Genomic DNA, 26,686 nt, shown 5'->3' on the forward strand with positions numbered 1-26,686 from the left:
CCCCTGCAGAGAAATTCCAATGCACACTGAAGTTTGAAAACCGACTGATCTAACCAAAGAAACTTCTTATTGCTCTTAATACTCTATGAGATGTATATTATAGATTTTATAAGCTAATATTGTAATAAAGAGCCAGAAAAAGATTTAATGAAGGTCATTCTCAAACGTAATTACTTTCCTACTGTACTACATATAACTTAATATCATCTGATGGCTCAGGATGTGAACTCTCACTCTAGACACCATGATTCTAGACATACAGACATGTAAAAGCAGATGTGGAAGACAAAGCTGACCAAAGCATGTCCTCCAGAAGCAGACATTTATTTTTTACTTTTTTTTTTTGTTAACGTTTATTTATTTTTGAGACAGAGAGAGAGCATGAACGGGGGAGGGGCAGAGAGAGAGGGAGACACAGAATCGGAAGCAGGCTCCAGGCTCTGAGCCATCAGCCCAGAGCCCTACGCGGGGCTCGAACTCACAGGCCGCGAGATTGTGACCTGAGCTGAAGTCGGACGCTTAACCGACTGAGCCACCCAGGCGCCCCCCAGAAGCAGACATTTTTGATAAAATTCTCAAGTTCCTCCTTCCTTGGTTTCTTCTTAAGTATAGAGTAATTTGCAGGCACATGCAGGAAGTGTTTGCTACATCAAAATGTACTTACAGGCAACCAACTTATAGGAGACTGAGTGTAACGGAATATGTAGTAGAAAGCAACTTAGGTTTCTTTTAAATCTAGTGCTAATTATTGCTAAAAGCTTTTCATGGTTGTTTTCCTTTGGGAGTTTTTCCTCTGACAGGTAGTAACCACCAGGGGATGACTACAGGCCAGGTAAAGAATGGGGTTAATGAACAGCAGTGTTTAAGGTTCATTTACCTGTATTTTACTTCAGATATTGTTTAAATGATTCTAGATTCTCTTAAGCCCCAGAAAATAAAATGAAACGTAACAGTTCAGTGAGATAACAGAAGTTTATTTACATCCATTTCCATTTAATATATCACATCTTCAGGATGGGTGATAACTTATTTAATGGCTATGCTCATTTTCTTCAGGCTATGGATAGAAAACTTTCCCCAGAGTAGCAGTAACTGTTGATCTGAAAGCTTTCAAGTAAGGGAAGAACTGTTGGGGAGATTCTTTGATTTTACCCCTGAAACACAATTCATGTACACATAAATGCTTGTCTTCTAGCCAGACACAGGCTCAATTAGTTTTTCAAATACTCTAGCCATGGCGATATGTTATCTGGGAAATTTAAACAGACACAATTGCTCAACTCATTAACTTCTGTCATTAGTATGTACACTTTGCCAAAAACAGGAACCTAAATTTCTTACAGAATGCACTGCAGGAAAAAGCTGTAAGGACAAAATAATTGCATTCAGAATATATTTTCTTACTGTAGCAGTTTTTAAACTGGTATCAGCCTGTAAGTAGTTATGAGCAATAGTAACTTGTACGCTTCCCCCTCTTGCCTGGTATTTTGTATACTGAAAGTTATATATTCTACATGCTGACAACCTGATTATATATTCTGTATGCTAGAAGTTGCTAATTGTCATCCTTCTGCCACCAAGAAAAGTGTACTTTATTATGGGGAAAGGAACTTAAGTACTCCTGGAGGAACTTTTTTTTTTTATCTAAGGCTTGATTTTCTGCTGATAATTAATTGCTTATTTTCTAAGTTTTTTTTTCCTTTAAGGTAAGTTTAATAAGATGCCTTATGATTACCACTGTCTTACAGGAAAAAAATAACGTGATCCATATTATAATATTTAGCTGATATTGTCCCTAATTTTTGATATCTTTGGTATTTTTTACAGCACAAGATTTCATTATGATCTTACCCATTATCCAAAGGAGAGCTAATTATCTCCTTTTTGCCTTAAAAAGTATTTTACAGACGGGATAATTAAACTTGTTTTGTTATACTTGGTTTTGTTTGGTCAGTGTAGTCTAATTCAGAAGGTTGCTCAGTTTTTGAAGTTCCTGTAAGTGGGCAGATCAAACCAGAAACCTTAATGTTAAATTTTTGTTCTGTACTTAAACTATGTGGTTATCTGCAATTTATCAAAACAGAGTATAAAGATGAAGGCATTTAAATGGACCACAAATGACTGAAATTTAAACCAGGGAGGCCTCTTGTTTGTTTGACTTTAAAGGCCAGAGAAAGAAGGTGAAAGCAGTTTGACTTCACTGTCAACTGGATTATATAGGTTAGATCATCCTTTCATTCTTCCAGCTCTTGCTCTAAGAGCCTGGTGTCATCATTAGCATGTAGCTGCTAATGACAGAAACAAGAACATACCTGTAATCAGAGGTGGGAAAGTCTAGAGGTTCCTTAGGCTAGTTTCAAAAAAAAAAAAAAAAAGACTAGTAAAGAAACAAGACTAAACCAACATATTACTCAGCTTTGAAGAAGAAACCAGGAATGGTTTCCGTTATAGCATCTTAAAACAGACAAATCTAAAGTTTATAATCAGCTTTTTTTTAAAGGCCACAAGACATTACTAGTTCTACAGGAAGTTGGGAGCTGTGTATTATTGGTGTGTGTGTGTGTACATTTCCCCATCTATCACCAAAGTGACTGCTTTACACATCTATTCTGGTATTCAGCTGCTACAAAGTTAGCGAAACAACCAGGCCAACCCCCACCCAACTTCACTTATCACTTAACTATTCACTGGAAATATCAGTATTTGTTTTTTTAATTTTCTGAGATATTATTTAACAGATCACACCAGCACACTGGAACCTTCAGCTTTTGGCAGGCGCTCCCTGTGAGCATTATACATGTCACAGTCAGACAGTAACATTTCCCTACACATATGTATGCACAAATACATTAAAAACATTTCATACAAAATTGTACATTACATGAAGTAGAACCTTAAAGAGTATCCTAAAATAGAAGTACAGAGAAAATGCATGCAGAGAGAGCCTGTTGTAGTACAAAGCCTGCGGGATATAGAATTTCAAGTTTCTATTTCCTACAGGATGGTAACACATGTCTTTTCCTTCCCAGAGGCAAAATTTATTTTCCAAAAATTTGGACGCTGCCCATTGCATTAAATTTAAACGCCCCCTATGTACATAGACAGTAAAAGTAAGCAAAAGAAACCAAAAAAACACACATTCCTTTTTTTAATATATCAAAAATGTTTCCAAGGCAACATTATTAAAATGATTATACCACAGTCCCTAATATAACATCAAGCGCTAATAGGCAGGTACAGAGAGGGCAGAAAGGTCTCATCCAGTCAGCAGTTAGGTGCTCTTCTTTTCTTCACCAAGTAAGTTCACTGCTGCTTTCTTGGCTGTTAGGAGGGAAGAAAACTGTGTCAAGACTATTTGTAATGCCAGCTCTGTGCCTAATGTAGTGACTAGATAGCAACTTGGATGACTCATATCCAGATGAGAACACACTGAGGTTTGTGGCAGGGCTGAGAAAGTTTCCAGGAAGTGGACCAGAGAGAGACCTCTTCAGAGCACAGATCCTGAGTACCCTAGCATATTTCTTTAAGGTCGTCTAGCCTAACCCTGTACAGTAACCGTCTCCTCTAAGCCGTCTGCCCTCCTTCAGGTGTCACAAGAAGCAGGGATTCCTTGGGCATGTAGTGCTCCTCTGTACAAGCAAGAAATTCTTGTTTGTGTCTGGGTGCTCACCTGTTTAATTTGACTATGTCTCAGTCTGATGACAACTAGGTCATCTATCCCATGGTGACAAAAAAAAAAAAATCACAGAAATTCCTCCTTCCTACACCTCAGAAATGATGGAATATTTATACACCTTTATATTCTCTTCATTGTGCCACCATTTCCCTCTAAGTGTTTGAGTTGGTGGCAAGATACTACATTCATCAAGAAAATATTCTTGTATCTGTGGGAGACTAAGCCTTCCTCTTCCTAATTACCAAGCGACATGGAATATGCTGTAAGAACTAGTGTGGAGTGTGAGATGGGGGATGGGGGTGTTATGGAAGCCTCCAGGGCCTCCTGGGAGAATCCACAAAGTGCACCTGTTTTTGATGGGGCCCAGGGTGAAGCACTGCCAGTCCTTCCCTGTTCACCAGCTGCCCGAAGGCTGTTCTCCCTTCACTTAAAGTTGCTGAACAGTTAACAAGAAATTGCAGCCTCTCTCTTAACTAGCCCATTGTAAAAATTTACTTCCTGAGGAATCCAGAAGTTTTGAAGTCTAAAATGGGTCAGCATGCAAGTCCCTCCTAATTTATTTTCATTCTTACACTCCTGTTTAGCAATGTATCAAAGTAAAATTGGATTTTAGACTATTGACATCTAAGAGAACCAAGGGTCTAAGCAATGTGAGTGAACTAGACAGAAGTGACATCGCCAGAGGTTGCTGCTTTGGCTGAGGCAAGGAACAGGAAGGAAACTTCTTAAAAGGAAACTGGCAATCCCCAGGTGGGAGGACATGAAGGCTACAAGTCAGAAAACACTTAAAACTGTAGAAAAAGGAATGCAAGTAGACTGGAGCTGTATGCCTGGGGGAGAAGTCCAGTGGAGAGAGAAGTGTGTGAAGGGCAATAGGGAGAACATATCCACACTGCTGGAGAGCTGTCTTGGGGATCTTACTGGCCCAGTGGTCAGGTCAGTACTCTCCCACTTTCTAATTACCACAGAGCTCTCCAAACAAAATGGTAAGTCTACATCCCTCACTACTTTTGTCCAATTTATAAAACCCTTTCTGTGCCCTCTGGAACTCAAGACCCACTCATCAGCAAAACCTCCTCTATCCTCATCCATCTCTCCGAATGTTTCTTTCACCTTCTTGCTTTTACAGAAATCTGGCTGTCTCTTGAGAACACTGCTTTCTCAGGTGGTGGCTATTTTTCTTTCTTCCTTGACCCTAGTACGAGTGGGTCTGGAGGGTTTGGTAAGCTGTCTTTGTTCTCCATTGCCACGTTCAGAATCTCATGGCATCAGATTATATCTGCTACCAGCCTTTCTTTTTCCAGTCATCTCAGACTCTTGGGTTATGCTGCCTCATTTCTTTAAGATTTTAACTCCAAACTTATTTTAGTTATTGGTGATTTCAGTATTTTGCCAGTATCCTGGCCTCTCGGCTGTCCCCTCCAATAACCTTTACGCTCCATCCTACCAACCCCCACCTCTCTCCCAACCCCAGGCACTCATTCCATGATCCTCATCACTACCTGTGACCGAAGTCCCTCTATAATCTCAGTGTCCAGCATCCCACTCTCCCCCACCATGCCCAGCTGTGCAGCACACGCCCTCTGTTCTGATTCAGAGTCCTCCCCCACCACCTTTTCCACCGTCCCTTCCCTCCTTGGCCAGTTGAAGTTCCACCATCAGACACTAAACACTCCCTGGTCCCTCTCTCACTTCATGGTTCTTTACTCAGTTGGCCTTGGCACAGAGCCCCACCTGCTCTGCAGCTGCGGAGCTGTGTGTGTCAACTGGTCTCACTAAGTTCACTGACACAACTTCAAATGAGCCTGTAATACTCCTGACAGTCACGTGGCACTGCCCCAGTCCGTCCACTCTCCCATGGTCCTGGAGTGGCCAGCAACCGACGGTCACACTCACTGGTTACTCATCTGGGCTGCTTTCACACTAGAGTGGCCGAGCTGAGAGTCCCAAGCAAGAGCTGATGGCCCACAAAAAATAACATTTATTATCTGACCCTTCACAGAAAACGTCTGCTGACCCCAGTCCTAGGTACCTATTTCATACCATCTCTTTCTATCACCATCTTCCCCATCCTCTCCGCTGACCTTCCTACTTCACTGAGAAATGGGAAGCAGTGGGAAAGTCCCTTCTGTAGGCACCCACCATCACAGGCACTCACCTGCCAGCATCTCTACTCGTGTTCTCAACCTCTGTGCCCCATGACCAGTCCTGTTCCTACTCTGGTTCCCATCTCTTCTGGTCTAACTGGGGATGGAGCTCCAGAAGCTCTTCCCTCACTCATACCCACTTTTTGCTCTCTTCTGGATCATTCCCACTAGTTTTCAGACATATTTTGTTCCTTCTACTTTAGGAAAAAGAAAAAAACCCACATCCTTAGGACCCTAGTTCCTTCTTCCAGGTGCAGCCACAGTCTTCTCCTTTTTGCAGGAAATTTCCCAAAAGACCTACATTCTCTCAGCCTTGCTTCCCATCTCTCAAATCCATTCCAATCAGCATTTGGGTCCCACCACTCCATAAACTGTTCTGTAAAGATCACTAGTGCCTTCCTCACCACCAAGTGTAATGGTCAGTTTTCACTCGTTACCTAACTTGACCTGTGTCTGCAGCAGGTGACACAATGGACCACTCCCCACTTTGAAACTTTCTTTACTTGGCCCCAAGGACATCAGTCACATGGTTTTCTTGCTACCACAACTGACTGCTCCTTATCAGTCCACTTTGTCAGTTGCTTCCCATCTCCCCAATCTCTAAACATTGGGGGCCACCGCCTCAGACCTCATCTTTCTAACTACGTTCACTCAATAATCTCACCTAGTCCCATGATTACTATCCAGTTGGTGACCCCCAAATGTATATCTCTAGCCCAAACCTGTCTCTGAATTCTCAACATATATATCCAACTAGCTGCCTGACTACTCCATGTAGGTACCTAATAGACACTTCAAAGTTATGTCCAGAACTGAATTCCTTATTTTCCCCTCTAAACCTGCTCTATCTAGTCTTCCCCATCTCTACAACAATTCTTTCCTTCCGTGTGTTCTGGCTGAAAAGTTTGGCTTTATGCATGACTCCTCTCTCATGTTCCATGCCTGGTCCATAAGCAAATCCTATGGGTTCTACCTTCAAAATATATCAAGAATCCTGGGGCTCCTTGGTGACTCAGTTGGTTAAGCAACGGACTCTTGATTTTGGCTCAGGTTGTGATTTCATGGTTTGTGGGGTCATGCCCCACAACAGACTCTATGCTGACAGTGCAGAGCCTGCCTGGGATTCTCTCTCTCCCTCTCTCTCTCTGCCCTTTCCCCACACTCTCAAAAATAAATAAATAAACATTTAAAATACACATATCAAGAATCCAATGACTTCTCGCCCCCTACTGCTACTACTATGAGCCAAGCCACCATCGTCCTCTCCAGCCGGATCACTGCAAACACCTTATAACTGGTCTCCTGATTTCTTCCCCATCCCCCTTCAGTCTATTCTTAATACAGTGGCCTGTTAAACACAGGGTGGATCATGTTGCTCCTCTGCTCAAAACTCTCCAACAGCACCCCACCTCACAGAGTTAAAGCCAAAGCCTCTACAAAAGCCTGTAAGGCCTTACCTGATCGGTCTTCCAGCCTCCACTCCCCAACCTCTCTGACCTTATCTCCTTCTTCTCTTCCTCTAGATCATTCCCTTCCAGCCATACTGCTCCTGCCTCCAGTTTAAACATGCAGTTCTATCAAGAGCATTCTTCCCCATGGTTTCTTTCAAGTCTGATTCAGGATAGTCTTCTTGGTGAGGATACCCTAAATCACTCTATTTAAAATTGTACCTTTCCCTTCAGCCCTGGTATTCCCTGTCTATCTGCTTTATTTTTCTCTGTATACTCTATCATGTAATTTTAAATTTTTACTGTGTATCTCTCAACAAGAGTATAAGCTTCATGAGTTCAAGTAGTATGGTCTGTTTGGTTCATCCCCAGTGCTATGAACATGCTTGGCACATATTAAGCACCTCAAGAAATAAATACTTGTTGAATGAATGAATGAATCTGGATACCTGAAAGGGCATTCTCTTGACCTCTAACAAAAGCAATTTGAAACAGTTCAACCTGAAATGAATTAAAGAGATTGTACTGGTATATAAACACAGATGATTCTCTAAAATCTCTGCCCACCACAGGAAAGTCATTTTTCCTAATGTGCTGACTAAACAGTGCATTAAATGTGGCATGGTGGGAGAATCTTGGAAAAAGTAAAGGGCGACAGGCAAAGTATTAGTAAAGAAATCCCAGGGTGGCCTCAGCATTTGGCTGAGGAAAGCTGATAGGAAAGGGGAGAAGCAGCTTGTTATTTGGGCCCAGTACTTCCCATGTCCTCTCACCTGCTGAACCCAGCTGCCCCTGGGCCTTACCTTCTTTAGTGATGGTATCTACAGTTTCTTTGGCTTTGTCCTTCAAGTCATTCACCATAGTGTCCACCTGGGACTGATGCTTCAGGAAGAAAGGATGGATGACGCGCTTATACAGCAGTTCCGCCCCGTTAGAAGGGCTTGGGGCCATGCACCACAACAGGAAGCCGCACTGCACAGAATGAGAGTCAGCAGGTTACGGGACAGCAGTGGGCATCCTGACAACACACACGGCCGCCCCTGCTCTGTGGATGCCGCTGCATCGGCTATGTTCTCCAATAGCATTTCCAGTGTTTTCTGCAGGCTACAAGTGCCCTTTTCTTGGATGGAAAAAACACCTGACAAATCATGACCTAGTAATGCTGAGACTGAAAACAGAAAGGTAAAACACACCAAATCTGACGGCCTAACTTCCTTCCTAATTTGGATCACTTTTTAGTTTATGGCTGCAAGAAGTTCTATTAATCAAAACTCTTAAAAATCAGTTTAAGAAACATAGTACTTAACTGCACGTGTAAAGGAAACTGTCTAGGGGCACATAGGTGGCTCAGTTAAGTGACTGACTCCTTTTAGCTCAGATCACAATCTCATGGTTTCTTGGGTTTGAGCCCCACATCATGCTCTGCATGCTGACCATATGTGGAGCCTACTTGGGATTCTGTCTCTCTGCCCATCCCCCCCACTTGTGCTCTCTCTCTCTCTCAAAATAAATAGATTAAAAAAAAAAACTGTCTAAAGAAACCTGTGAAGCTTGTTCTTAGTTGGCTTACATCCATCCTGTTATAGACAAACTCAGCAGAATCTCAGTTTTTGCCTTCGAGGAATCTTTGCAATCAACTGTTCATCATCTTCCACTTTGAATGTAGATATCATTTCCCAACTCTTTTATGGCTGTACTTTGCCATTGAAATAAAAAAGAGACCAGGGGCACCTGGGTGGCTCAGTCGGTTGAGCGTCCGACTTCGGCTCAGGTCATGATCTCACAGTCCATGAGTTCAGGCCCCACGTCAGGCTCTGTGCTGACAGCTCAGAGCCTGGAGCCTGTTTCAGGTTCTGTGTCTCCCCCTCTCTCTGCCCCTCCCATGCTCATGCTCTCTGTCTCTCAATAATAGATAAACATTAAAAAATTTTTTGAAATAAAAAAGACCAGAATTATGCCCTAAAAACTTTATTAACAAGAACTGTCACCTTATATTTATGCCCCCCCAAAAGCCTTACTGTTTATTCAAATGCCAACAGCTTAGCCCTTTTAGTTGTCCCAGCCGCTTATTCTCATCTAAGACACTGAGCAAAAAAGGGGATATGCACAGCGACCTGCTCATTTCCCTAGAAAGTTCAATAACCAGCCTACTGGATTTTCTTAGGGTGAAAGATTCTAACATAGCCAGGTGATATAAAAAATGAAGTCCTTTCTTGAGATTCCAAATCTGTACATTTTACAACTTCTCCTTAAAGAAAAAACCTCGCACCTCTTCTGCTGCCCATTAAACTCCACAGCCTTAGTCCTTATTATTCCAAACCAAACAATGTATTCAAATAACTGAGAAGCCACAATGCTTTTCTAAGTTTATGTTTGCTCTAGAGATGAAAAGCTTTTGGTAAAGGACTAAACCAGTAACAAAGCCTTGGGCTTAAAATGCACATATTTGTGCCCCAAAGCTCACTCCATCAGTACCATTTTGGCTCTGAGAAATTTGTATTGCATTTGTATTACACTCAAAATACAAAGCAAAACACAGGTTATCAACAAATTACCCTCTCTAGATTATCTGAACTATAGAACTCTGGAAAAGTAACACTCATGAACTAGAATTTGTTGGACACAGGAGAGCAGGGGGCTAGCTTTCAAAAGACGGGCTATCAGACTAGACTGAAAAAAAATACAGTAAAGCTATATGTTTCTTGTAAGAAACACACCTAAGGCAAAACCAACCAGGAACACTGAAAATAACGGAGTTGAAAGAGGGGCGCCTTGGTGGCTCAGCTGGTTAAGCGTCCAGACTCTTGATTTTGGTTCAGGTCATGATCTCACAGTTTGTGGGATTGAGCACCGTGTTGGGCTCCATGCTGACAGCACAGAGCTTGTTTGGGATCATTTGTCTCTGACCCTCCCCCACTTGCTCTCTCTCAAAATAAATAAACTTAAAAAAAAATAGATTGAAAGAGATGTATCAGACAAATACCAACTCTCAAAATAGCTTATAAAGTAATATTAACCATACACAAACATTATTGAAGGCAATGATAAAGAAGGAAAAGAATTTGCCAAGTAGATTCACATAAAACCTACATATCTTTGAAGATGTAAATTATATATAACTTTGTATGTATATATATATATGTAATTATATAATTATACCATTTGTTTTTATAATTATATAATTATAGATAGCTTCCAAATATAGCTTTGAATTATGTAAATTAAAGTCATAATTGTATAAATGGAGAAATTCCACACTCATAGATTTTTAACACTTCCACCAGAAACTGAAATATCAAACAAACTAGAAACTAGTAAGAATACAGAACAAGGAATACCAAATTAAAAATCTTGATCTAAAAATATGCAGCTCTCTCCACCTAACAAATTGATTTTAAGAGAGGAAGGGGCTGGGGCACCTGCGTGGCTCAGTCGGTTAAGTCATCAACCTCGGCTCAGGTCATGATCTCACGGTTTGTGGGTTCGAACCCCTGCATTGGGCTCTGTGCTACACACTTGCTCAGAGCCTGGAGCCTGCTTCAGATTCTATGTCTCCTTCTCTCTCTGCCCTTCCCCTGCTTGTGCTCTGTCTCACTCTGTCTCAAAAATAAATTTAAAAAAAAATAAGAAAGTTAGGGGCACCTTGGGTGGCTCAGTGGGTTGAGTGTCCGACTTAGGCTCAGGTCATGATCTTGCGGTTCGTAAGTTCGAGCCCCATGTCGGGCTCTGTGCTGACAGCTCGGAGCCTGGAGCCTGCTTTTCTGATTCTGTGTCTCCCTCTCTCTCTGCTCTTCCCTGCTTGAGCTCTGTGTCTCTCTCTTTCTCTCAAAAATATGCAAGCATTTTAAAAAAGAGTTATATATTATAGTAGATAGAGGTTAAAGAATGGTCTCAAGAGAAACTGGGCTCTAGTCCTGGTTCTGCCATCTACTAGTGAGGCAAACCTTGTGTATGTAACTTAATTGCCTAAGTCTGTATAGACTATAAAAAGATATTAACTGAAATTTAAAAAAAAATCTACCTCACATAGATTTTTGTGAGAAAATAAGAAATATCTGGAACATCTAGGAGTGCTGGGACTTTCTTCCAACAATTCTGTCTTTCACCAACAGCCATGAAACAGTAACAGGCTAACTGATTAGCTTTAAATGGGGTAATTACAATCAAATCTCAGAACCAATAGATACCTTTTTAAACAATTCGTTTCTAACACTTTTAGTACCTGAAATAAAACTTAAAATAATGATACACCTACGCATATAATTACCAAAAAAACAAAATCAAGAAGTTCTCTAACTTTAATATAAAGGAAAAATAAAGTGAAAGTAATTTATCATAAACAATATATATTTTTAGGGCACCTGGATGGCCCAGTCAGTTAGCGTCTGACATTGGCTCAGATCATGATCTCATGGTTCGTGGGTTCAAGCCCTGAATCGGGCTCTGTGCTAACAGCTTCAGAGCCTAGAGCCTGCTTCAGATTCTGTCTCCCTCTCTGTCTGCCCCCAACTCCCGCTTGTGCTCTCTCTCTCTCTCAAAAAATAAACACTTGAACATGTAAATGTTCAAGCCAAACTATACTAGACAACACCATAAAATACTAAGTAAAATCAGTGACTATTAACAGCTACAAACAAAATTTCCTCCATATATTTCCAAAAGGTTGAGAATTTCTGAACTGGAGGGACTACAAAGGCTGCTTCCCATATCCAAGCACTCAACCAAATGCAATTCCCTGTCATAATCTCCAAGTTGTGATTTTAAGCCAGTCCTCCCTCAAACCTCCTACCCCTGATGTGTGACAGACTCCACAGCTCATTTACTGAACATAACAGCAGAAAGATGGAATGTTAAGAGAGAAGCAGTGGGGGAAAAGCACGGCAAAAGGAAGGGGAAGAGCAAACATTCAGACCAGCCACCTCCTAGTCTCACCACACACATCTGTGCAACCAACCCAAACTCCACCAAGCCCTCACACACACATGGCATCGTAAGACCTTCTGCTACAGGTCCAGGCCTCTCAATGAAGCCAATTCCTTGAAATACCCTCAGCACCTCAGTATGTGTGGGTGGTTTCGTGTTTCCTGCTAGTTTTCTCAGAGACTCTGCTCTAGCACCTCCTGGGCTTGCTGGCTATCCTAATGAATTATAAGAAGATGTTGCCAGAGAAACCTTGATTTTCTTAATTGCAAATTTCATAATTTGCCATTTGTAGTAACCCAAAATTCAGAAATAAGTAACTGCATTTTTCCCTGGCTTTAGCTTCCATTTCCTCTGCTTAGAGCCAGGCAGACCCTATAGACCATCTCTGTACTTAACATTTCCTTGTGGAAGACTTCTGGTTTGTAACATCCAAACATCATACAGTGTTTTCCACTGGTTGTTTATATAGGTAATGTTAATACATATATACCCAAAACACAACACAACAATTTAAACAAAATGATGTGTGAGAAAAAGGAAAAACTACATTCTTGACAGTAAATTAGAATTCCCTATGCAGAGGCCCCCATCGAGTTCCACACTGAGTGTGGAGCCTACTTTGGATTCTCTCCCTCCCTCGCTCTCTGCTCCTCCCTTACTTGCACATATGCGCTCTCAAAATAAATAGCTAAAACAACAACAACGGTATGCAGAGTATCCTAGAGGTGCCATGTACTACTACATACTAAGTGATAATTTTTTACTAACTATGTCAACAATTTGGAAAACAAGAAGTGTTGGTGTTAGCATCTAACACCCTAACACATTTGTTACTTATATAGAGGTATTTTGCGGTGTTTTACTAATATTTAGGAAACTGGTATGGAGTTTTAGGTGTATATATCTTAATTTTTACCATTTAAAATTATAGGAAATAGTCTCCTGGCTGGTATTTCCAGGTAGAGTATCTAATTTTCAGGAATGGATTACTATTGATGCAGACCTAGAAACCCTCAGCATAAGTATAGGCATCAAGGTGAAATGGAAAGAACTCACTGGATTAGGAATCAAAGAGTTGGTATCTACTTTATTTTATGACTTTAGGGAAGGTCATAAACAACCTCTCTGAGAGTCCATTTTCTCTTCTGTAAGATTTTAGGAAAGTCACAGATTAATGTACTTGAAGAAAGTATACAAGACGGTAGTGGTATTACCAAATCCTACAGTTTTTACTGTTGTTGTAAATCTCTGGAATATTATCTGCCCAAGTAATACCTCAGCCCCTCAGCAATCCAGAAAAGCTGACTCATTCATCTTTTCTGAATGAATTAAGGCAAGACTACCAGGCAGAACCAGAGCCAGGTGTCTATATTTTTATACCTCTCCAATGTGATCAGGCTTCACTCTGGTCTGCTCCTTTCTTTCCAGGGCACTGTAGCTATCATCTTGGGACAGTAAAATAATTACTGCTCTCTACCTATGTCATTAGCGTTTTCCAGTTTTCAAATGAAATAGCTTTCTTGTATTAAAAAATAAAGTTAATTACTGTTCAACTCTCATGGCTATATTCAGTCACCAGCTTTTACAACTCCCTTTCTTTAACCTACATAACTATTCTAGAGCCCAGGAGTACCCTGAACGACACAGATCCTCACCGTGCCCGCTGACAGCACAATCACGAGCAAACACAAACCCACTCTTACCTGCAGTCCAGAGTCTGTGCTATTTTGGCTGAATTCCTGGCACTATGAGCTCTCATTTGATAAATCCTTAAATTACAGATTACAGCAGGCCAGATAATTCTGTCTGTGGTTCTAATGGCTGTCGCCATCCAATTTTCTTCTAGAAGAGGTATTTCCAAGGTAGGGATACACTTTATATGCAGTTTCTGGGACCAGCCTGGTCAGAACTGAGTTAATATCAAAAAAGACAAAACACCCACATTTCAACACATCAGCGACCTGCTGATACACTACAATCACTTGATCAGAAACAAAATCCATAGGGAAACCTCTGCAATGTAGCCACAAGAACAGTGATAGGCGAAAGTTAAAACAGACTGCCCCGCATGCACAAATAAAAGCTCAAAAAAGAACACGTGAAGGGGAAGACTTCCCTGTGGTCTTTGCCTCTTATGAAGTTAAGAAATGTTCTGCTTTCCAACATAGGTGCAGTAGTACAGGTGACAGTCTAAGTCAGGACTAAGAGTCGCCAGAGTTTTGTTTAAAAAACTAATCTAGAAAGTGATCTAAATGAGTGTAAAGAGAAGATACAAAGCTATTCATTGTGTCACTCATTAAAATGTGATAAAGTGAGATAAATGTCCTAAATTGTCTATCATTTGGGGAATTAGTACATTGCTATCGATAATGGATTAGACAGTTTACCAAAGAATATTGAGTAACATGAGAAAATACTCCTAGTATTATGTTAATTGAAACAAGCTAGATACAGAATCATGTATAAAATGTGGTCTCAACCATATATATATGGTTCTGTGTGTCTTTATGTACTTGGACCAATATACTTGCACATTAAAAAAATAGGAAGACTAACATGTGACCGGTGGTACGATTACAAATGCTATTTTCCTCCTTATATAAAACATGCCCCCCCCACACACACACACAAATGAATATAAACAATACAACAACAGGGACTTTGTTTTATTCACCAAAGTATCCTTCTAACCTAGAACAGATTCTGTCTTCTGAATAAAGAAATGAAAATACACTACTTTTATAATCAGAGGGAGAAAAAAGGCTTTTGTATTTATTTTTAAACCTCCTGGTAAAGGCAGACCTCAGAGCAAAGCTCTGAGCAGGCACGGTCCACTATTTCTAGTGCGACAGATTACATACTATCTTTCCTACTAATCTTTGATGCCTAATCATTGGTTCCTCTTATTTTCTCCAATCATAGGCTGCTTTAGAAAAATGGGGGGAAATGCCAATAATATTAATTCTGCAAAAGATCATTTGTTTGCAAATATTAAACATGTCCTTACTTGGATCTCTTCGTCATACTCCACACAATCACCATGTGATTGTAACATGGCATATGGTCTATGCTAGTCCTTAACACATTCTCCTACCCACTCTGCAATTCAGAGGCTTCTTCTCAGTGTGTTCTCTGAAGCCACTCAGAAAATGCACTACAGCAAGAAGAAAGTATTTTGATTGACAGCATAATCCATTTTTAATAATCTCAAGTATATTATCTATTTGGAACATGCAGTAAATTCTCATGGATGCCCTGAGACTACTAATGGATGCACATTCCTTTTACTATTAAGGAAGAAAATTTTGCTGCAAAGCAATTTTTGTAATGTACTTCAAAACCAACTATAAATGATTTGGTGATTATCTCGTATTTCAGATCCTCTCTTTACCTTGTGTGACCTCCATTAGCAGAAGAGATCAGGAGCGGGCTGGAGTCAGGCTTGCTCATGTTTTCGAAGTGTGAGGTCAGCTTCTGGTGTGAGTGGCTCTGCTGTCAGGATACTGTTCCCTGCAGCAAGCAGGTGGGCCCAAGGCAAAGCCAAGTCTCTTTCCTTTAGAGACTGCACTGTGATGTCACTACTATTAGATGGATCTTATGAAGGACTTCAAAGTTGTTTGTAGTTTAAAATATGTGACATCCAAATAAGATTATAAAAATATAAATGCTAAACATCTTTGAATAACAAAAACACACAGAAAATCCAGCAACCTTTGAAATCTTAATTGCTACCACAGGCTTTTTAAAAAAAATTGCTTGAAAATTCTTCAGCCATCTTACAAGGCATTCTGTGGTAATGTTATTCAAAATTAAGAAATTATAATGAGCATGTTTTCATTTAAATTTTTTAACTATGTAGTTCTTTTTTTTTGTTTTACCATAAATGGTGTCCCACTATATGTAATGTTTACCAATTTTTTATAATTAATGAATTATGCAAACATTTCTATAGATGTGAATCATTTCATTCCATTTAACTGTATGGGTGTACTAGTTTTTTCCAAGTCTTTTTTTTTTTAATAGAAGTATAGTTGACATACAATATTATATTAATTCCAGGTGTACAACACAGTGATCTGACAGTTATATACACTATGCAATGCTCGTCACAAGTAGAGTTACATCCGTCACCGTTCAGAGTTATTACAATATTATTGACTATATTCCCTGTGCTGTATCTTTCATCCGTGTGACTTATTTATTTTAGAACTGGAAGTTTGTACCTGTCAAGCCCCTTCACCTTCCTCCTTCCTGGCAACACCAGTTTGTTCTCCGTGTTTATGAGTCTGCTTCTGGTTTTTGTTTGTTCATTTTTTTCAATTCTACATATAAGTCAAGTCACATATGGCATCTTTCTCTTACTTACTATTCTTAGCATAGTTACAGCTATGGACCCTCTAGGTCCATCCATGTTGCTGTGAATGGCAAGATCTCATTCTTTTTTATGGCTGAATAATATTTCATTGTGTGTGTGTACACATCACATCTTTATTTCATTTAGTTCATTTATTGACAACACTTAGATTGTTTCCATACCTTGGCTATTGTAAATAATGCTGCAAAAAACACAGAGGTGTATATAGCTTTCTCAATTAGTGTTTTCATTTTCTTTGGGTAAATACCCAGTAATAGAATTACTGGATCACATGGTATAGAATTTTAATTTTTTGATGAACTTCCATACTCTTTTCCACAGTGGCTGCACCAATTTACATTCTCACCAACAGGACATGAGGGTTGCCTTTTCTCCATATCCTTGCCAATGCTTGTTATTTCTTGCCTTTTTGACACTAGCCATTCTGACTGGTGTGAGGTGACATCTCACTGTGGTTTTGATTTGCATTTCCCTGATGATAAGTAATGCTGAAAAGACACATGCTTTCATGTGTCTGTTGGCCATGTGTATGTCTTCTTTGGAAAAATGTCTATTCAGGTCTCCTGCCCATTTTTTAATATGTATATATACTTATTTATTTTTAAGAGAGGGAGAGAGTGGAGATGGGCAGAGAGAGAGGGACAGAGGATCAGAAGTGGGCCGCACACTGACAGCAGCAAGCCCAATGGGGGGATCAAACTTTTAAACCACAAGATAATGACCGGGGCTGAAACTGGATGCTGAACCAACTGAGCCACCCAGGAGGCCCCTCTCCTTCCCATTTAAAAAAAATTTTTTTTCCCACATTTAGAAGGAGAAGAAAGAGAGTGGGAGCAGGGGAGGTGCAGAGAGAGAGGGAGACACAGAATTCGAAGCAGGCTCCAGACTCTGAGCTGTCACACAGAGCCTGATATGGGGGTCGAACTCAAGAATGAACTCAAGAACCGTGAGATCATGACCTGAGCTGAAGTCTGACGCTAAACCAACTGAGCCACCCAGGTGCCCCTAAAACAGAGGTTTTGGCATAGAAGTCCTGTCCTTGTGAGGCACTGAGGAAAATGAGTGGAACTAAGTAGCAGGGCAGCTCCTCCCCATCCCCTCCTGCTCTGTCCCCTTGAGCTGTGTGTTACAGCTGGTGAGCACCTCCTCCTAATGCTGCTGGGGGAGCAAAGGGTGCTCCTTTGGCCTGAGGGGCTATGTGGTGGGAGAAGGGTTATGAACCACAGTTCCTCTGCTGGCTGGGACTCCCTACCCTAGGACTCATCCACCCCTACCCACAGCTTCCTGGGACCAGCATGGACTGGCATGTGGTCTTCCTCCATCCCAGTGCCTAACAGAACAGCTGATACTGTTAGAGAAAAAGGAGCTTACAGGCCAAAATAACAGGAGATTTGAAAAGCACAACCATTTCAAAAAGAAAGACAACACGATCAACTACCAAATTCTATCAGCAATAGAAATATTAGAACTAACCAAGACTTAAGCTAAATTGCTAACTATGTCAGAAGAAACAGAGCAATAAGAAACAAGAATGAGAAAATATAGGAAAGAGACGAGCAAAAACATTAGATACAAAAAATAGTTGAAATAAAGAATACGCTGTGTGGCATATATAACAGAATGGAGTAAACTTCAAAACTGGAAGGGAAGATTGAAAAATATGTATCTGAATAAATACATTATTTACACAAGAAAACATCTATAGATTGTAAAAACAGCTAAGGCCAGAGATAAAGCAAAAATGTATCCATAACTGCCCAGAATTAAAAATGAAGACAACATCAACATGTTGGTAGGTGGGGTGAGGGAGACCAAAGAATGAGAGCTTCCTGCATCTAATTTCCTTTATCTAAATTTCTTTAGACAAAAAATTTAAAAGAAAGTAAACAGAAATGTAGGAACAGTAAGACAAATTGAACTAACAAGGACCCTCGAAATAGGTCTGAATATGTAAATAAGAAAACGATGATTAGTTCCAGGGAAAATAAAAAGCAGCAAGAACACTACATGTACATGATATGTACACTACATGGTATAACTAAATCGTATTTACAAAGTCACAATAATGTAAGTGGTGAATGTGTATCTAACCAAAATTATGATACAAACACCTGAGGAAGATGGGGACACAGGAGGACTGCATGTGTATGTCAGGGACAAGCCAAGAAAGGGAACCAAATCCTACCAGTAGGAATCAAGAGCTAATCCGTCAAATAGAAAAATTAAAAGGTGGCTAAACAAGAATGTTATTTAGAAACACAGAGGTAAATGACAAAATAATCTGCCATAAATGTAGGGATAATGGTTGCTTTTAAGGAATGCAGTATAGGCAGCAGGGTTTGCTGTTTTTCTTGAAAAATCTTACAGAAGTATTTGAGTCTTCATTTCACGGGTGACTTTTAAAAAAATGAATACTTAAGAGTATGAAGGGAAAGATGAGAACTCAGAATTCATAAGGGCTGGAATCCCCACTCTCTACAGCTTGGGAAGTCTGGCCCCATGAGCCTGAGGTACCATCTACATTCTATGCAACTAATGGGAAGCAGGTCTCTTCCACGGAAGACACTCAAGGAACCAACTGAAGACAGTTTGTCCTATCTAGAAAGAAAGAACCACTCTATCTATTAAAAGATGTTAACTTTTTCATTCTCAGTCAGAATCAATACAGGTCCCATTAGGAATGAGTTTCAACTTCCTAATCCTTGTCCTCACATGGTGGTGACCAAGGCTAGATTTCTACCAAACACGAGGTGTGGCAGGGCTGATCCCTGACCATTGCACCTGTCAAAGTTATCAAAATGACTTCCTCAGAGAGCCCACTTCACATCTTCATTCTCCAAACCTATATAAGAAATAAGGTGTTTTTTTTTCTTCTAATGACTCCTAGGGTGCCTGGGTGGCTCAGTCAGTTAAGCGTCGGACTCTTGATCTTAGCTCAGGTCATGATCTCACAGTTAGTGAGATCGAGCCCTGAGTCGGGTTGTCTGCTGACAGAACAGAGCCTGCTTGGGATTCTCTCTCCCCCTCTCTCTCTGCCCCACCCCTGCTCACACTCTCTCTCAAAATCGATACATAAACTTAAAAAAAAAAAGAGAAAGAAAGAAAGAAAGAAAGAAAGAAAGAAAGAAAGACAGACTCCCACACACCACTGTAAATAGTCAATGGCCTGCCAAAGTGTGCAGTGCTTCTGCATCAAACCTAGGTAACACTGCCTGAAGGGAGGATCTTGGTAAACTAACAACAATGCTTGTGCTAGGTCACAGTATTTCCATCTTTTATTACCAAACACATCTTGAATACACAATTGCTTTGGCTGTTTCCAAGACAGTATACAAAATAAGGGAGGTGTGTCGAATTCTGTTTTCCTATTTATAATCTGAGGCAGAGCCACAGATGTCCAACACTCAAGCATCTGTTCCTGTTATATAGGTCCTAAGATGGAATTTATTTTAGTGGTAGGGCACAAAGCAAATACATAGATGGAAGGAAACAGAGAAGTTCACAAAAATCCAACATACCTTCAGCATGTAGTAGAAGGGGACCCATGACAGGAAGAGGTCAGAGAAGAATTCAGCAATGCTGAACACACCATACACTACCCAATAGGTCAGCCACTGGGTATCATCTTCTTTGTTGGGACTCTCTATGGCTTTAATCCTGAAAGGCAATACAAAAGCAAGTACATCATGTAGTGTGATCTCAATGAAACACTTTCGAACAGCAGACTTTGACAGCCTGCCCTCCCATACCAGGTAGGAAACTCAGGCAAATGTATGCACCTTGTCATGGAGATAAGAATACAACGTAAGAAGCAATCTGGAAATAACAAGCCATTGTGACTACCTGTTACCAGTCTTCTTGTCACTAGAGAAACCAGCACTAGCTGTCCCCTGGATTTCCACTCTGTCTTAACCAGGCACCAGGAGATATCACCAATGACTGGGAACTCCCAAGTGCAGGCCTGCCTCCAGAGCTTTATCAAGGATTCTTAAAAAAAAAAAAAAAAAGAAAAAAGAGAAAGAAAAGAAAAAGAATTCTCTTATGGCAGGGAGCCTGGCTGGCTCAGTCGGTCGGTGGAGTATGTGACTCTTGATCTCAAGGTTGTAAGTCTGAGTCCCGTGTTGGGTACAGAGATTATTTAAAAATAAAATCATTAAAAAAAAAAAAAAAGAATTCTCTCATGGTAACTTAGTTTTTATGTACTTTTAATAACTGAGCTATATTATGGGTAAGTAGAAACTTCCACAAAGGAACTTCTGGGACATAGGTCAGATACTGCCCAAAGTCTGTAACATAACTTCATAACAAACAGGTGAAAACAAGTATCATGGTGTCCATTTGGTTCTATCATTGTGTGATCTTTTGGCTGTAGCCTTTCCTTCCCTCATCAGTTAATAACATGACTTTCTCAGTACCAGCTACTGCTTAAACAAATTTCATTCTGCAAATGAATGGAAATAAGTTTAAAATAATCTGTTACTTCTGGGGCACCTGGATGAGTGGAGCCTGCTTAAGACTCTCTCTCACTCTCTCTCAAAATAAATAAACATTTAATTAATTAATCTTTTACTTCTGAATCACAGAAATTTCTTTCATGCCTGGGAATCTCTTCATTCTAAAGCTGAATTCCTTAATTTTTTAATCCTATCCTAACACATGTCTGGACACTTATCAGAACTGAGCTGGACTAACACAGGAAACTCGAAGGTCTATGAATAATATTGTTAGCTTATGAGATGGGCTAACTGCTGAAAATACTTGGTAAGATGGGTTCCCCAAAGGGACCGTTAGACTGCTGAATCATGCTGAGTCATTCTCTAAGAAAGCCTCTGAAGTGATGAGAAGCAGCTGTGGGCTTGAGGTCCGCTTGTATGCCTGGGTGTTGTAAGAAAACAACCAAAGACGGGAAAGTTCTAGCTGACTGAGATGAGTGCTAATGACATGAGGAAGAGAAGAGGAAGAAGAGATAAAATCAATACCTCTCTGCAAGCCAAGACAACGCAAAAGTTTTTCAACTTACACAAAAGAATCATAAAATTAATTTATGAGAGCAGATTATAAAATAATGGCTTGTAACTTGTGGACTATGTCTGTGTTCCAGCTTTCCTCAGATAGAAGCTGGCAAATGTAACAAAAGGCCAAAGGAAAAGCGTGGGCAAGCACATTAACCAAAGAACTAACAGTGGTATCCCCTTTACACATAAGGCCATTTTCCTATCCATTTCTATTTAAGTGGATCTTTTAAGTTATTAGTTATTAGTTTGATAAAGATTTGTTTCTTAGATGTCACTCCTGGGCAGAGGGGATATGGAGTTATATTTCACTTAAGGTATTCATTTTGGAAACCAAAGCAATTCATGACTATGTAGTAAACAAACATCCAGTAAACAAATGTATCCACACATAAATATAAACTGAAATATACATTTCATGGAAACATTCTGGTATTTTCAATTCCATTCTATGTCATTGTTTTTAAGAGGTTAGTCAAGGTCCACAGATTCAAAACCAGAAAAACCACCCCAAACAGTTCAAGTTCTGTGCTTCAAGGAATAAATTTTTAAATAGTTAATTTCCATAACTTATAAACACTAGGCATTCAAAGGCTTCCATGTTAATACACTTGGAAAACTACGTAGTAACATCGAAAGCAGGAAGAAAAGAGCTCCAAACAACACACAGGTTGATCACAACTTTGTAGAAAACCAAGGCACATGAAAGAGGTCAGGACAAAACCAGAGTCTTATTAAGCTGAAGAGATTTTTAATAGAATTTCTCAGATAATTGAAGCATTTAATTACTGTTTTAATTTAAAATACCATAAGGGCACCTTGGTGGTTGAGTCGGTTAAGTGTCCAATTCTTGATTTCATCTCAGGTCAAGCTCTCACGGTTCGTGGGATAGAGCCCTACATCGGGCTCTGGGCTAACAGCATGGAGTCTGCTTGGTTTCTCTCTCTCCCTCTCCCACTCTGCTCCCCCTTCCTGCTGGCACATGTGTTCCCCCCCCCCCTCTCTCTCTCTCTCTCAAAATAAGTAAAATAAACTAGTCATAATAAGAAAGAACATAAGTGACAGTCCATAGGTGTGGAACCTTAGAATCAAAATGGTGAAGCACTCCAATCTAGTTATGGGAAGAGTAGAGAAGAGCTCAAAACTGGCATTTCCTGAGTGCTATTTACTTATATACTTCCTTGTCCGAGTGCATGGACATAGGTGACTATTCAACAATACACTCCACAGCCTTGTACTTCTACTGAATCATATTTCAACACAGTATATCAGAATGAGGATGTAGCAACTTATCAGGCAACACAGGAATTCAAAAATCTTAAGCACTCTACACCCTTCCATTCTAGCCAAAATGGCACAGCTAAAGAATGGGAAGAGGTAGGAACCTAATAATTTTCCTCCCCAACATCATTTACTGACAAGAATATCTTTTCCCCACCTCATGTTCTTGCCTCCTTTATTGTAGATTAACCATATAAGCATTATTGACCATGAAAGCATGAGCTAATTTCTGGGCTCTCTATACTGTTCCATTGATCTGTGTGTCTATTTATGTGCCAGTATCATACTGTTTACTGTGGCTTTGTAATCGATCTTGAAGTCTGGCATTGTGATACCTGCAGCTTTGTTCTTTCTCGAGATTGCTTTTGCCATTCAGGGTCTTTTACGATTCCGTACAAATGTTAAGATTATTTGTTCTAGTTCCGTGAAAAGTGCTACTGCTATTTTGATAGGGATTACATGGAATCTGCAGATTGCCTTGAGTAGTATGGACATTTTAACAATATTAATGTTTTCACTCCATAAGTGTGTTATATCTTTCCATCTATGTCCTCTTCAATTACTTTCATCAATGCCTCATAGTGTTCTACCTAAGAGTTATTTTAATTTCATAATAGCCCTATGATGTAAGGATTGTTATTTTCAGGAAATACTGGGGCTTAAGGAAGAAAAACAACATGTGCAGGGCTCCTAGCTACAAGCAGCAGAGACTGGGGGCACCTGGCTGTCTCACTCAGTAGAGTATGCGACTCTTGATCTCGGGTTCATGAGTTCAAGCCCCATATTGGGTGGAGAGCTTACTTTAAAAAGAAATTGAACAGGTAGCAGAGGTTGGATTTACACCCAAGATTAACTCCAACAAAGCCCGTGCCTATTTCACTATCCCAGTCTGTTTCCCTATTTAGAACAACTCACCACCAGGCTGCATAACACTTAACAAAATGTCTGGTACCAAGTAGGCATTTAATAAATATTTACTGCATTACTATAAATACAAAAAGAGTTCATAATATTTCTTTTGGAAGGGACCAGAATGATCTAGTCTTGTGCTGAAGAAAACCAAGACCCAAAAAGGGTAAATTGGTCACAGAAGACAAATAAGAGAAGTCAGTCTCAAGGCCCAGATCCTTAGAGAACCCTTCCACCCTCCAACCTGCTTACCTGAGGGGGGACAGGCAGAGGTGGGGAGGGAAGGGAGGTTATCAGAAGTGAACAGGACATGTTCTGAGTTGGTGCCCCAGTCCACTGTTTCTCAGACTTAGATGATGATCCATAACCACCTACAGAACTAGTTAAACATACACGCCTGGGTTCTTTTCAGACCTAGTGATTCAGACTCTGGCATGTAGAGCTTTAAGCTTTAGAAAGTTGTGCAGGTGATCCTAAGGCTGAGCCAAGTTTCAGAACTATTGGTCAAAGTTTCAGTCTCAGCACCACCTCTGCATATCTTTTCCAGGAAAGAAAACCCAAATGATGGATTTGTAGCCAAAGGGTAGGTTACCCCTTTCCCGCAACAAACAAGAGGCCAGGAGAGAAGAAAAGTTAGACAGAGAAGGCAAACTGAATGATATCTCTGCTACAATTAGGATGAGTCACTCTAAGATAATGTAGAACGCTCACCTGAGCATTCTCAAACTTGTAAAAGAATTCAAGATAAAAACATCTCCTAAACAAAACTCTTTTGCTAAAATTTTAAGAACCAATCTAAAAGTTCTCTATTACGTTGGCTAGAATATCAACCTCCCCCGGGGCTTTTCGATCTCTAGCTAAACCCCAAAGGAGTTCTGGAACTATCCCAAAGACAGCTGGCAACAATTCCAACCACTCTCCCCACAGGCCTGGGCCATTGTCTTATTTATTCTCAATGTGCCCTTGCCCTTAAGTGAGCTACGTTAGCCATACCACAGACACTAAACCTGGGTTTAGAACTACACATTCACAAAAGACAGACACCATGGTCTTAGATTGCTCTCTGCAGACTCACTGCCATATTCTCACCACTGATCCAAAGCCTGGTCACTTGGGCTTGGTTCTATGGCTTCTTTGTTCTCTCTCTCCTCAGCCACCTACCATGTTCCGGGGGCAGAGCTTGGTCTACCTCAAGCAAGGGGCAAAAAAGAAATGAGGCCTGGGTGAGCAGCAGAAACAGGGCTAAGGTCCAGAAGATGGCTGTCAATACTATACATGGGAGGGGTTAGCAGTTCTAAAAATTCACAGAGCAGAATTAGAAATTGTAGAATGTTGGGGCGCCTGGGTGGCGCAGTCGGTTAAGCGTCCGACTTCAGCCAGGTCACGATCTCGCGGTCCGTGAGTTCGAGCCCCGCGTCAGGCTCTGGGCTGATGGCTCGGAGCCTGGAGCCTGTTTCCGATTCTGTGTCTCCCTCTCTCTCTGCCCCTCCCCCGTTCATGCTCTGTCTCTCTCTGTCCCAAAAATAAATAAAAAACGTTGAAAAAAAAATTAAAAAAAAAAAGAAATTGTAGAATGTTGAGTTAGAAGCTGTCTTAGAGACAAACTGTTCATGTTCTATATTATATAGACCAACATATGAAGTTCAAAGAGAAAAGACTGATATTAAAGTAATTTCAATGAAAATAAAATATTATGAAGTATGTGTCTACAGGTTTTTTAAGGGCAGCAATGGGCTGTGTAAATACATTTTGGTATATCCATACAATGAAATATTCTGAAGTCTTTAAAAAGGATATTAACAAAGAAAGATGTCCAAGCTACAATGTTGAATGTAAAAAGTAGATAACTTTGTGTTTTGAAAAAGAAAGAGACATGGACATCTATTTCTATGTGTTTACAGACCAAGAATGGTATCCAGAAGCATAGATTTCAAATTGTGTAAAGTTAATCCTGGGCATTGGGACTGCAGAATTTCACTTTTTTAAGGTCTTTGTAATGAGCCTGTACAATATTTTTATAACAAGAGAAAGGAAAAATATTTCTATGTGGGAGAGAAAAATAAACACCAGGCTTTCTATAACTACTTCCTCCTATGGGACTAACTGTCTCTTTAGGGCTTTGTTAAACACTGAAGTGAACATCAGGCATATTCATTTAATTTCTCTCTTGAGGAAACAGCTCATGGTTTTCTTACAAACTTCTCTAACAATGATCAGAAGAGAGTCCTGTAGTCCAACACATGGAATGGACTCATTCTAATTTTCTATTTCAAAAAAGCAAACTATCAAAAATTTATTAATTACAGGGTGCCTGGGGCTCAGTTGGTTAAGCATCTGACTTGTGATTTCAGCTCAGGTCATGATTTCGAGCCCCATGTCAGGCTCTGCCACTGACAACACAGAGCCTGCTTGGGATTCTCTCTCCCTCTTTCTCTGTTCCTCCTCTGCTTGCGCATGTGCATGTGCTTTCTGTCTCTCAAAATATATCAACATTTTGAAAAATTATTAATTACTCTGGATGATGGAATAGCCTGGCTTTTCCCTCCATTCCTTCCCAATGCTCATCTGGCTTTGCATCACTTCACCACCCTTGGCATGCACCTTGTATCCCCAGTTCCAGCACTTACTAGGCACATGACCTTGAGCAAATTATTCTGGGCCTTAGTTTCCTCATTTGTCAAGAAGGAATGATAAACCTGATCATGCTGTTATGAAGATTAAATGATTACATGCAAAGCACTTAGAATCAGTGACTTGAACCAAGTAAGCTCTCATTAAATATAACCTTAATAGATAGTACGTATAATGTGGTAATAATCTAATATTATTATTATTATTGGGAGGCAAGAGAGTAAAAAAAGCTTAGTCCTTCTGGCTAAGTACAGCTGGTAGAGGGTTAACAGCATTGTTAATAA

At 40.2% G+C, this 26,686-nt stretch overlaps 1 protein-coding gene across 1 annotated transcript in view; it reads right to left on the reverse strand.

Moving 5' to 3' along the window:
- Positions 1-953: 953 nt before the first annotated feature.
- Positions 954-26,686, reverse strand: part of REEP5 (receptor accessory protein 5) — a 39,126-nt gene continuing 13,393 nt past the window's right edge. The window contains exons 3-5 of the mRNA XM_042991333.1: positions 20,088-20,226; positions 8,075-8,243; positions 954-3,321 (exon numbers count right to left, since the gene is read on the reverse strand). Of these exons, the coding sequence (XP_042847267.1) occupies positions 3,272-3,321; positions 8,075-8,243; positions 20,088-20,226 (358 nt within the window). The 3' untranslated portion in view covers positions 954-3,271. The remainder of the gene's footprint in view (positions 3,322-8,074; positions 8,244-20,087; positions 20,227-26,686) is intronic.

The sequence above is a fragment of the Panthera tigris genome, chromosome A1 (genome assembly GCF_018350195.1).
Source record: "Panthera tigris isolate Pti1 chromosome A1, P.tigris_Pti1_mat1.1, whole genome shotgun sequence".
NCBI classification, from domain to species: domain Eukaryota; kingdom Metazoa; phylum Chordata; class Mammalia; order Carnivora; family Felidae; genus Panthera; species Panthera tigris.